We start from the raw sequence: 13,562 nt of genomic DNA, 5'->3' as shown, positions 1-13,562 counted from the left end.
GTGGTTCTTCATGAACTTCCTTTACTGTAGGGTCTCTCTCTGGTCTGGGTTTGAATGTGAAGTGTTCTTCTTGACCGTTTATGTTGAACTTGATTTCTCCTTTTCCGACATCAATGTGGGCATTGGCAGTGCTCAGAAATGGCCTTCCAAGGATGATGGACACTTTCGAGTCAGGACTCATGTCCAGTACTACGAAGTCTACTGGCACCAGGAAATCTCTGATCTTGACTGGAATGTTCTCGGCGATGCCCAACGGGTGTCGAACCGATTGATCTGCTAGTTGTAGACACATTGATGTTGGTTCTAGGGTCGCATGCTCAAGCTTTTTGTAGACTGATACTGTCATCACACTGACACTTGCTCCGAGATCACAAAGTGCATTGTTGAAGTGTTGGTTTCCGATCGAGCAATCTATAGTGGGGCATCCAGGATCTTCCTTCTTCTTTGGTGGTTTGTTGAGGATGGCCGCACTACATTCTTCTGTTAGCTTGATAACCTCAGTGGTGGGCAGTGGTCTCTTCTTGTTAAAAATATCTCTGATGTACTTTGCATATGTAGATACCTGTATGGCATCGAGCAGAGGTATGTTGACATATAATTTCTGAATGACCTCTACAAACTTACCAAACTGCTCATCCGACTGCAGTCCTCTGTTTCTTCTGGGAAATGGCAAATAGTTGGTGTCGTAAAAATATTTCCTCATTTCTCTAGTTCTTGGTGGTTGTAGCAGATCTTCTGCTTCAACTGGCTTTCTTCTTCTATCACTGCTGGTTGCACTAGTGCTGATGATCTTTGTTTCTCTTTTGGGTATGGTGGATCTCTGATAGCTTTGCCTCCTCTAGTAGTTATATTCTTTACCTGCTCAATGTTAGTAGCAACAGGCAGTGCAGCAGCTATTTTTATTAATTTAAGCTCTACCCTTTTATTAAGAGTGTTTTGTTCATCAAAGGCAGTTAGTAGAAAATCCATTTTATTGTGTATATCTTTTAGAGATGATTCATTTGTATCTAGCCTTTGTTTAACTTCATCATTAATTTTGGTTTGTTGAGCAATTATCTCTTTTAATGAAAGTTGTTTGACAGTATTACCTGAATTCATACCTTTGCTATTGGGTTGACTCGAAGTTGGTTGATATTTGTATGCTGTCTCAATGGCCCTTTGATCTTCTTTGAACTTGGCCCTCTGGTCAATCCAATGGAGCAAATTTTCCATCTTAGTTGATAATGCATTTATTTCTTCTGGTACTTCTTCAGTTTGATGACAATGTTGAGCTTTATCTTGGAACCAGCTTTGGTTTTCTGCTATCTTATCCAAAAGTATCTCTGCTTTTCCAGTTGTAAGCTCCAAGAATGATCCTTTAGCAGATGCACCTAGGCACTCACGAGCCTTCTGGGTTAATCCATGGTAGAAGGTCTGCATAAGTAACCATGTGGCCATTCCATGGTGAGGACAATCTGATATGTATCCTTGAAAACGCTCCCATGCTTCTGAAATGGCTTCTGTCTTCTGCTGTTGGAAACTGACAATATTTCCTCTTAAGGCAGTTGTTTTGCCTATAGGGAAAAACTTTGATAGAAAGGCATCTGACAAGTTCGTCCAGTTGTTGATGTTATCTTGATGAGTGTAGAACCACTTCCTCGCTTTTCCTTCTAGTGAGTATGGAAAAAGGCAAAGCAGTATGACGTCTTTGTCAACTCCGTTGATGTGGATTGTGCTTCCAATCTCTAAGAAATTCTGCAAGTGTGCACTGGCATCTTCATGTGTCTTTCCACTAAATTGTGTAGCTTGTACCAAATTGATAAGGCTTGACTTGAGCTCAAACTCAGGTATTCCTTCTTCTACTGCAAATCTTGGACCAGTTGGAATGTTGTCAAGACTTGGAGCAGAGAATTCTTGCAAGGTCTTTTGTGCCATAGCTTCAGCAATTGGTAGCTAGCTTCTTCTTCTCTTGATTGCTTTGGTTCTGATGATGAAGAGTTGAATGTACCCAAAGTCAATCCTGTTATACCCTGTATAAAAATATAAACATAGAAAAACAACAGGGTGAACCTGCCAAAGCAGCGGTGCCTTGTTATGATTCCTCACTTAGTAGCTGTTTTATGCAATTATTTCTCTATAGTCTAGTCTAATATTTTATATGAATAACCTTGATTGATTTTCTGGCTTTCCTTAATATTACCCTTTTGTTCCCTTTTATGACTTATTCCTGAGACTCGTATGACTTCTATAATGATCCCCGGCAACGGCGCCAGAAATGCTTGTTGACACTAGCTAACACCACTTAGATACTAGGTTGTCATCCCTAGCATGGCGCCAGAGTGTACAAAGGTATTTATAAATGTAAAGGCTCTCTAGAAAATAATCTATTCTATCCGCAAGCGCACAGATAAAACACCTCATTGTAGCATTTCATCAGGATAAGTATTCCAGGTATCGTTATTTATAATTTTGCTTAGGGGATCTTAAGAATATGGAATTAAATCAAAGGGGGCAAAATCTATCAAGGCATAGACTAGAGATAAACTTGCAAGAACATGATTACTAATGAGAAACTCGTCACACAGTCACTTACTTTAGCAGGGGGTAAACCATAAAGATAATTGATAATAAAGTATAAGTTCATGGGATAAAGAGCACAGCGATTAGAAAATAGACTACTCCTCATATATGTAGGTGATGTCGGATTAGCTAGAGAATGGATTCTAAGTTATCTACTAACTACTAAGTCATAATCTACTCTAGTTATCTACAAGATCATATATAGCATAAAAGACTCTTCATTCATGTATAAGGAACATTGATAAAGTAAATCAGAACATCGCATGACTTACTCCACAATACAGGTTCTGCCTGTCCTATCAACGGAGGGTGGACTATATAAGAATCAACGAAGCTGTCACTATCGCGAACTACCACACGACTCGCCCAATAGGATACATTTGCAGATAAATAACATCTAAGCACCACGCTCACATGTGATCTATCACCTAACTCCCTCGCGTCAAGAGCTAAGCGCTTTGCAAACTTATACATAAACTCATTATCAATTAGAACTATATCAAATATAGAACTAGAGCAAACTAAGAACATAATAATTAGAGACATAATGCAATTAGAACAATAGAATTAAAGAAAGATATGAATAATACCAATCTTTATTACCGAAGATCCGAATCCAGAGCGTAGTGCTCTACTTCTCTAATTGCTATCTAATCAACCTCTAAACTTGAAGGATTAGGGAGTAGCTAATTCTAATTCTCTGTGGGAGAGAAGCTCTAAACCCTAACTTTGATGGCTACCTCTGAATAATGATTTCTCCTCCTTCCTCCAGGGGCCAGGGGGTCTGGTTTTATAGTCCCCTCAAGTGAACGTGAGCCATTGGATCAAACCGACATAGATTGTATGGTTTAGATTGATCCTTTAGGTTGGTGGAGGATTGTCCCGAAGCAGAGTCCTGATTGGACTCTCCACCTGGGCGGGCGCCCAAGGGGGGTGGGCGGCCGCCCAGCCCCCAAGCCCGAATCGCGTCTCGTTCGTTCCCGTGGCTTCTGGATCCTTCTAGATGGAGTAAAATTGCGCGGCACGTAATTATCTCGTTGTAAACATGACATGTGGGCCTTCTCTCCCTATTTTCTGATAAACCCCTGCAGAAATAGATAAACACCAAAACTCGTGGAATTCTGTCAGATAAAACCCTAATTCTAGATGTTTGTTTCATATTGATCCTTTTTCATGTTTATTTGATTATTAATTTTAGTACTTAAGGACCGTCAACACAGGGTTTGTAAGGTGCAGAACGGGATGAGAAACTCTGAAAGTTGAAACTTGATTTTGAAGCCAAATAGGCCTTCTACATTGGATATTCACTAATAAAGTTTCAAGACATGAAAGCGGTGGTGGCCCCGTACCACTTTGGGTAAGTGTGAGTTTACAAATATCTATCTAAAGTATTCCAATGCATAAATGCATTATGGATTTAATTTGAGTAGGAACCACTACATATGCTTTATCATTTATCCCAAGGAGGGAAGGGTGTTCGTACTAGACTCCACAGATTACCCGAAGAAAGCTATGCTCCATTCATCAAATTGCTAGAGCTGTAAGTCAAGCTATGCATGCATACTTAAGCATAGTGAGAGCTTGACAATAACATGGTGATTCTATTTGAGATCATAGGGCATACAGGTTCTATAAGATAAATCATGGAAAGTGTGAGTCCAAGAGATCAGGGCAACTATTGGAGGTTATACATAAAATTGGCCGGTACGTATAAAAATTTACTATTATGAATACAAATCATACACATAGGACCACAGTTGCAACTATAATTAAATAACCACTCTCCTGCTATACCGTGCATGAAGCAACCACCCTTATCTGTCCTCTGTGGCTACTGCGTGTGCGAGAACATGAGAGAGAACGGACGATATGCAAGGAACCCTGACAAGGTAATATAAGTAATAGTCTATTAAAGTTGGAAGTCATAAAATATATAATGTTTATAAACTTTCTTTGCAGGTATATAAGCAAAGAACGGCGGAGCGCATGGACGAACGTGCTTTAGACAATATAGTTGAGGACATCTGCTCGTTCATTATGAAGCATGTCATTCCACGTGAAGGCAAATATCATGATGATAAAAGCCAATTATCCAGGCTATAGTTCCGAGTGCTAACAGAGATTAGTAAGCTCAAACTTACTAAAGAGGGTTATGAGAGGACAGAAACAAACTTTGATATATATATGATGTGTGATGATGGATATACTCTTGTAATTAACTTTATGTCTTTGAGCACCAAACTTTGATGTATACAAATGTATGTATGAGATGAAGTATTTAAATTGCATGTTGCTATGATTGAAGACCAACCAATATCAATATATTTAAATAATAACAATAAATAAATAAATAATACATATTTTAATAGGTTTCCATAGGCGGCTCTCTTAGGGAACCGCCTGTGTAAATGTGCATTTACACAGACGGTTCCCTAAGAGAACCACCTGTGTAAATGGTTTCTACTGGCGGCTCTCAAGCAGCCGCATGTGGAAATAGACGATTTCTACTGGCCCCCAGCGCAGGCGGTGCTGGAAAACGCCTGTAGAAATATGTTACCAACCGCTTGTATAGTGTGCCCATGTACTAGTAGTAGCCGGCACTAAAGCCTTTACGGCCCGGGGGCTAAAGCCCTTTCGTGTACCAATGCTAGGAGTTCAATACTTTTTTTAGTGTATGATTTGGATCACTTCCAGCGTCAACAATAGGTATAGATAAAAAAACAATCATCATTTTCTTAAATTTATTTTATCATCGGGACACTAGATGTCAAACGGTCAACCTCCTCCTCCTACTACTACTATATATGCCGTGGGCATCCATAAAGCCTTTATTAGCAAACAACATAGCAGTTGATATATGAATGTTTAGGATACATCTGCGACATAATCTTGGATCACAGAGCGAACAGCGATTGGAATCCGAACCGAATGACCCCCGCCGTCATCCGACCATGCTAGGCTCCCAAACGTGTAGACGCCTTCCACCATCTGCCTCGCCGTGAACGTCACCACGAAGGTTGCGTTCCTGCTACCATCCACGGCGAAGGTCATGACCGCCGGGTCGACGGACACGTCCACCCCGGCGGGAGCTTCGACGGCCACTCGGTACGTCGCCTCAGCCGGCCCGACATTGGTGACCGTGCGCGACACCGTGACGGAGCCCGCGAGGTTCGGCACGGCGATGGAGGGCAGGTTGAGCTGGTACAGCCGCCCCATGTAGGACGAGCAGTCGTCCTTGGCATCGAGCGTGCAGCGGAAGAATCTGGTGTACTCGGCTGGGTCTACGTCGTACACCAAGCCAGGGTCGGCAGCTCTGTCGGGGTCGATGTGGCCGCCGCCCATGTCGAACGGGTCTGCCGGCTTCCTGGGGAGTCCCTCGGCTACGATCGGCATGCCGAAGCGATCCGTCGTCGACGCTGATCAATGGACGGCATGGAAAGCAAAGAGTTAGATCAACTTGATCATAGCAATGGCAGACTTGATCATGGCAATGGCAATGGCAATGACAGCGTGCCTGTGGTGACAATGGCAGACTTGATCATGGCCGGCGACCAGTCGGGGTGAACCGACTTGAGCAGCGCGACCACGGCTGAGACGTGTGGGCAGGCCATGGATGTCCCGGACATGAAATCGTACGAGTCTCGCACTGCAGCCAAGATGCTCACACCGGGTGCGGCGATGTCAGGCTGTCGTTGGTTGAAAACCAAAGCATTATTCAGTCGTCGTCAAAACAGCAGCCTGTTACATAAATATTCACCAATTCTGCTGACATATGGACATGTTTTCACCTTGAGTATGGCAGGATACTCAACGCTCGGTCCCCTCGACGAGAAGGAGGCGATCCTCGGTGACAGCACCCAGTCGCCGACCACGGTCGTCGCCGGCGAAATTCTCACCACCGGCGTCCTGCATGCCATGCCATGGCACGTTCGACGTCGGGAGTCATACATTCAAGCTTTGTTTGCCATGCATTGATAACTAATGGCCGCTCTCACCTTGTGTTGATCATATAAAAGGCGATCCGGTTTGCGATCTCGAAGTCGACAAGCACGCAGGGCATGATGCCGTTGCAGTTGTCTGCTCTGTCAAGCACATTGGAAGAGTAGCCCGCGAAGATGAGCCCCCTGGCGCCGACTTCTTTCACGTTGCTGATAGCATTGAGGAAGCCTTGCCTTGGAGGATTGATGTTCACGTCCTCCGGTGCGTAGCACAGCACCACCTTGCCGGTGGCGTTCACGGACGCAAGCGACGCATTGTCGCATCTGTGCATGCATGCGCCGCCCATTTATATAGTTTTTTTTTTCAGTTTCAGAATGCGAGAGCAGGGATATTGAGGAAAAAGCAGTTGCAATAATTCCATCATATGCTCTATCATCAATTACCTAAACCCAGGAACAAGATTGATGAACTCACTTGTGTTCGTCATTGCATCCACGTAACGAGACTGCCCCTGTGCTTAATTATAGAAGAGTTAAATACACTAGCGGCCATAAACATGTATGTGCCACTTAGGTCAAAAAAAAACTTTGAAATTTGAAATATGTCTCCGCTGAACTTGCTGTTGCTGAGGAATAAATCTTATCTTATCTATATCTCTTATAAAGATAAACCCCACTAGCTATTTCTCTTGTCATGCAAAGTGTCCACATCAGCATCCACTAACACATGTCATTATGTCTTCATTCAAGCTATTCGCATTAGCAAAACCACATCATTTATTAATATACACTGCTACATTACCAACATCATACATATACATCTCCTGATTCTTAGTGATTAACACTCTTAACATATTTATAGTCCTTCTTCATACCCGCAGCAACGCGCGGGGAATCCTCCTAGTACTCTTATAAAGCTAAACCCCACTAGAGATTTCTCTCAACATGCAAGTTATCCACATCAACAATCCACTAAAACTTGCAATTATAGCCAACTAGCACATGTAATTATGATAGTCATCTCTTTATCTACTAACATGCATTTAACTGTTCATACTGATGTGTCAAATCATTCAAAAAAATAATTTAAGATAATTTCATTCATATAACTATAAATATAAATAGTCTATTTTTTAAAAAATTATCTGAAATTCCCGCAGCAACGCGCTGGGTATTCTCCTAGTTTTATAAAAAAACACCCTACGCTCCTAGTCAGTGCGGCTAATTCATCTCCATTGCGTGTGGCGGCATCCACGGTCGGCCGTCTCCCTCATGACGGTGTCCACTAGAGATGGAGATGCTATAGGCGGTAGCGGATCTTCGACGTTAGGGCAGCGCTCGCAAGCATTGGGGAGGAAGAGGGCCAAGGACAAGGGCATGCGGGCTACGAGCAGTTGGCGAACCTAGTAGGATGCCTTTGTCGTGCTCGTTCATGGAGAGGTCAAGGATGGAAGCGCCAGAGTGGTCATGCAGAATGATGGGGTCGTCCCATGAAACACTACCGGAGAGCTAGCCTTTGCCGTGTGCCCGTCTGTTTACCGTGAGCAACACACGGCAAAGGTCAGGTTTGCCGTGTGCCCAGCCCAAGCACACAGGTTGGAGACGACCGTATCTATTTCGAATTGTCCACGTTATTTGGACAGCCTGAAGATGCGTAGATGGGGTTAGTTTCTGGGTCGATCTGAGATAGAGTTTCGGCATCACCTTCCTGTTGTTCTCCGGGTACACAACCTCCCAGTCGGGACGTGTATTTGGAGAACAGCGGGGAGGTGCTGCCGAAATTTCATCTCAGATCGGAGTTGACATGGAAACTAACCCCATCTACGTCTCCTCGGGTGGGATTAGGACCTATCCGCACCTATTAGTTAGTAGGGCTATCGTGTAGATGCATTCCGTTCTTACAATATTACTGCATGATATGTTAGAGGATGGATGACCGTCAGTGGATGTACACCGACCGCCCAAGTCAGAGAGACATCTCCTTGGAATGGATTGAGAAGACTGAGGCTTACTTAGAGCAAGCGTTCGCCGGAGCTAAAGACGCCCGTATGACCTGGTGTCCATGCGGGAACTGTGCAAACACACGGAAGCGTATGAAGGAGGTCATGGGGAAGCATCTTTGCAAGTTTGGGTTTATGCAGGGCTATACCCGATGGACCTACCACGGTGAAGGTGACCACACCAGGGAGGAGGTTGTGAGACCACGTGTCGAGGGTTTTGATGATGATGGTGGGGTAGCAGACATGTTAGATGACTTTGGTCACGGAAACTTTGTTGGAGGAGTTACGGAGGAGGATCACGAGCCTACCGCCAAGGCATATTACAACATGCTGGACTCGGCTCAGAAACCCCTCCACGGCCATACATCAGTCTCACAGCTCGATGCCATTGGTCGTGTGATGGACTTCAAGTCCAGGTGTAGCATGAGTCAACAACACTTTGATGACTTGCTGACAATTATTGACACACTGCTTCCTGTGGGTCACGTTCTGCCGAAGAGCATGTACGACTCACACGAACTTCTTCGTGCACTAAAGATGCCATATGAGAAGATACATGCTTGTCCGAAAGGCTGCATCCTATTTAGGAAACAATATGAGAATGCAAAGTATTGTCCAGAGTGTGGCTCCTCTGGGTTCCTGGAGGTAGAGTCCGGTGATGGTAGCACTCGGCAGCTGGACATCCCCGCTAAGATCCTACGGTACCTTCCGTTCTTACCGCGGCTTCAACGGCTATACATGACCGAGGGGACCGCAAAGCAGATGACGTGGCACAAAAATGGTCGTCGATATAATCCTAACAAGATGGTACATTCATCCGATGGTGAAGCATGGACCCATTTCGATGGTATTCATCGGGAGAAAGCTGCAGAGGCTCGTAATGTACATGTTGCGCTTGCAACAGATGGCTTCAATCCCTACGAACTATTGGCTGCCTCGTACACTTGTTGGCCCGTGTTTGTTGTCCCACTCAATCTCCCCCCTGGCGTCATCTTGCAACGACGCGTGATCTTCTTGTCGTTGGTAATTCCTGAACACCCGGGGAAACGTATGGGTGTGCGGATGGAGCCATTGATTGATGATTTGATCAAAGCTTGGGACGAAGGGGTACTGACGTACGACCGAGCTAGGAAGACAAACTTCACAATGCATGTTTGGTATCAGTACTCCATGCATGACTTCCTAGCGTATGGGATATTCAGTGGTTGGTGTGTTCATGAGAAGTTGGGATATCCAGTATGCAAGGACCGTGTGAGGTTCTTCTGGTTGAAGAATGGTGGCAAGTTTTCATCGTCGTCGTCGTCGTCGTCGTTGTTGTTGTTGTTGTTGTTCGTATTGTTTTCATAGGAAGTTGGGATGTCCAATATGTAAGGACCAGTAAGCTGTTGTTGTTCGCATTGAGCGACATGTGGCTTGGCATGTGGGCTCACATCACCAACGAGAACTGCCACACTAGGTTGTTGCTCAACACGTTGAGCGCCTGCAGTGGCAGCGCGCCCATGGGCGGTGGCGGGTTCAGCAACGAAGACATGGTGGTGAGTAGCAGTGGTAAGGTATTTTTTTATAAGATTTTATCAACTATATGAAAATATACGGATCTAGGACTTATAATAAGTTCAGGGGGGCAAAACCTAGATGGCATTGAGGCACAAGTTTAAGGGCCGGCTGTATATTTAACTCGGTATAGAATTAGTCAACGCGTTAATGCATGCGTTATATATATATATATTGCAGCTGTAAACCAAATGGAAGTTGCATGCATCTGTTGTCAAAAAAAATAAAAAATGGAAGTTGCATCCTAGATTCCTAGCTATACTACTCTATTGTAAATTGTGGACGCGTATTACTACTTACCACCAGCTCTTCGTTGTTCCCGAGGACCACCTTTGTCGGGAACGACCGGTCGATCATGCTAGCGGCCACCGTGATGAGCCACGGCGCCGTGTTCCGCACCGTCTGCGGCGCGGGGCCGCGGTTCATGCCCGCGAACACCACCGGGACGCCCCTCGCCACGGCGTGCAGCGTGCCGGCGAACTCCTGGAACCCCCCCAGCGAGAGCGACAGCACGTCGACGCCGTCGTTGGTGGCGTCGTCTATGGCCGCCAGGAGCGCGGCGCCGCCGCACCAGACCGTCGCGCCCCAGCACGCCTTGTAGACGGCCAGCCGGGCGCGGGGCGCGCCGCCGCGCGCCACCCCGGCGGCGAGCCCGCTGCCGTAGTAGCTCACGTTGCGGAACACGGGGCCGTATATATCATACGTACTCGATTACGATCGCTACATACGTACTTTAATTTTTCTCTTTCCTCTATTCGAAAACATTTGAAAAGTTTGAATTTCAAAACGTGAGGACTTTAAACTAAATTTTGGGACCATAGATTACTTCAGATGAAAAAGTAGTTATTGCTTAGATCTTTTCAAGACATGTAACTTTGATTTTGGTCCATTTAAAAATTTATTTCAAAATTTTAAAATTTAAATTTTAATAAATGTGAGAACTTTAAATTGAATTGGCATATGATATAAATGATTGCAAATAAAAAATCTATCGACTACAAAATTTAGACCTCTTCAAGATATACTTTATAATTTGATAATTTTTTTTGTCTTTTTAAGACTTTATCTGAAAAAAGCTAGCTATTATATGAATTTTTTGAAGCTTTGTGATTCAGGCCAGATGCGGGCAAAGTTACGTGATTGCAAATGAAATGAAATGAAATGAAATGAAATGTGATTGCAAATTAATTAAACTAAACCTGAATCGACCACGCCGACGATGATATCTTGGCCGAATTTGGCTTTCTGCTGGAGGGTAGCTGATGATTGATCGCTGATAGCACCAAGAACGACGTCCCAGCTCCGGGTCGTCTGCATCTCGTACAAAGCGTCAGGCTTCACGAAGACGACTCCATCCAAGCCTAGATTACAATAAGATCCTTAATTAATTAGTATGCATGCATATCTATATGTGCGATGCGCATATATGTTTGCCTAACAACTTGTATATTTCAATCAGTACAGGTTTAGTAGGGATGCATGGTTATTACTCCCTCCGTCCCAAATTATAAGTCATTCCAAGAATCTTGGAGAGTCAAAGTTTTTCAAGTTTGACCAGATTTATATAGCAAAATAATAACAATTTTGGTACCAACCAAGTATCGTTAGATTTTTTGTTAGTTATATTTTCATAGTGTACTTATTTTATGACATAAATCTTTATATTTCTCTCTATATTTTTGGTCAAACTTGAAAATGCTTTGACTCTCCAAGATTCTTAGAATGACTTATAATTTGGAACGGAGGGAGTACTTGAGAGTTCTTCAGCTTGGGCTTCGGTGAGCATCGCTGCGAATCCAGAGAAGCCGTGCTTGTAGCTGTATACTATGGACTTCAAGGCCGCCTCCTTACTGTTACATTCCATTATGAATAAGTTATAACTGTTCATAACCTGCAAATTGGTAAATTACAACTCGAATGATCACCACAAGCTAAATTAAAGCTAGCTAGTACCTTCCAAGAACAGATGCAAGCACGTCGTGGTGTGATGCGGTGACCATGGAGCGATGATCATCGTGTTTCTTCTCACCCATGTATACAATATAGACCTTACATGCATATACGATGTGTGAAGAATAAAGGGATAAAATGGTACCAAGGTTATTCATTATTAGACATGCATGCATGGAAACGAACAGTATATATATCTTAATAAGCTTCATGAATTAATCATCAGAAAACAAATTGGAAATACATGTATGATCGAAAACAAACAATATATATATATATATATAATTATTAGACATGTTGATGAATTATTGCTGATGCTGCAGCTTGAATATGTTGTTACCTTGCTGGAGGCAACAGCTGGAAGCGGCAGCCATAGCACTAGGAGCAGCTGTAACAGAGTTGATGCCGAAACTGATCCTCGGTTCATCTTTGATATTGGAAGGGGATGCTTGACTATTTTCCAGTGATTATACCGTGTAGCCCGCTATTTATGCATAAGCAGCAGGTGCATGCCGCTAACATAATGCAAACATTTTTTTTTAGAGTTCCAAGGACAGGACGCCCCGGCCTAGCTTTCAATCAATTATAGTAATATCAAAAGACCAAACATCTGTTACAGCAACGACAGCAAACGTGAACAAAATGTCTGATGCCTGAACCAACGACAGCAAAAACGGCCGAGCTAACCGAGCCTATTGTACGGTCTCATTCAGCGGCCCCCACCAAGACATTACCGCGGCCCTCTTCACAACAGATAGATCTAGCAGCGTAGGTTTCTCCACCCGGACAGCCAGCATCCACGCCTCCCTGGAAAGCTTTAGGCACCGTCGTCCCTGGGATATCTGGGCATCTTCAGCGCAGACTTTCCTCGAAAAGCCATTCAGCAGCTCCCACTTATCTGTAGGAGTCCATGAATTCTGTAGAAAAGTATCTCCATACTTTTTCAATCAGTTCTTTGAAAATAAATCTCATTTCTGAGTTTCCAAATCGATCAGTGAACAGCAGAGGTATAAGAGCATCTCTAATGGTTTTGCATAATTGACTTGTCATTTGTTGTTGTTTGCAAACTCCCAAAACAAAAATGCAAAGTCTAAAAATAGGTCATCTCGGGTTTTACATAATTGACTTGGCATTTATCCAAAATGGATCCGGATGCGAATTTTTTCCGTGTGGTGCACGGTCGCGGTTCCTTCCCGCGCGGTCACACGGGTGGAGGGAGTTTCTGCGCGATGGTGTTGCTCGCGATCGGCAGTGGACGGCGGCGCGTGGGAGGGAGTTTCTGCACGATGGAGTCGGTCGCGATCGGCAGCAGACGGTGGCACATGGAGGACCGGTGCTCGCGATGGAGTCCCTCGCAAATTCGATCGGCTGCGGACGGCGATGCGTTGAGGGTCGGGGGGTTTCTGTCGTGATCGGTGGAGCATATATGGCGCGAAGAAAAGTCTGGATCACGCGTGGGACTGGGAGACGCGTACGATCGGGCTTTTGCCAAGCCGTCCGCGGCTTAGCAATTATGCCAAGTTTGTCCTCTTATTTGCCAAGTTACCCAAAATGTAAACTA

The 13,562-nt window shown here is 44.3% G+C and overlaps 1 protein-coding gene across 1 annotated transcript; it reads right to left on the bottom strand.

Moving 5' to 3' along the window:
• Nucleotides 5,425–13,325, bottom strand: LOC8080393 (subtilisin-like protease SBT3.10). The gene is made up of 13 exons (XM_002451897.2): nt 13,209–13,325; nt 12,736–12,918; nt 12,342–12,389; nt 12,005–12,099; nt 11,804–11,901; nt 11,251–11,412; nt 11,145–11,175; nt 10,352–10,757; nt 6,942–7,009; nt 6,555–6,821; nt 6,348–6,465; nt 6,074–6,245; nt 5,425–5,975 (listed from the first exon to the last, which is right to left on the bottom strand). The coding sequence occupies exons 1-13, from the start codon at nt 13,323–13,325 to the stop codon at nt 5,425–5,427; spliced, it is 2,316 nt and encodes a 771-aa protein (XP_002451942.2).

Source organism: Sorghum bicolor, chromosome 4 (assembly GCF_000003195.3).
Source record: "Sorghum bicolor cultivar BTx623 chromosome 4, Sorghum_bicolor_NCBIv3, whole genome shotgun sequence".
NCBI lineage: Eukaryota > Viridiplantae > Streptophyta > Magnoliopsida > Poales > Poaceae > Sorghum > Sorghum bicolor.
This window is presented reverse-complemented; position numbering and strand designations above follow the sequence as displayed.

What these genes read in the sequence shown, in the direction of transcription:
- LOC8080393 (XM_002451897.2), bottom strand. Translation starts at nt 13,325, where the DNA reads ATGTGCCACCGTCTGCTGCCGATCGCGACCGACTCCATCGTGCAGAAA. An exon ending in CCAAGCTGAAGAACTCTCAA is followed by an intron (nt 11,413 to 11,803) that starts GTACTCCCTCCG and finishes ATTGTAATCTAG; the next exon opens with GCTTGGATGGAGTCGTCTTC. An exon ending in GGAACAACGAAGAGCTGGTG is followed by an intron (nt 7,010 to 10,351) that starts GTAAGTAGTAAT and finishes AATTAAGCACAG; the next exon opens with GGGCAGTCTCGTTACGTGGA.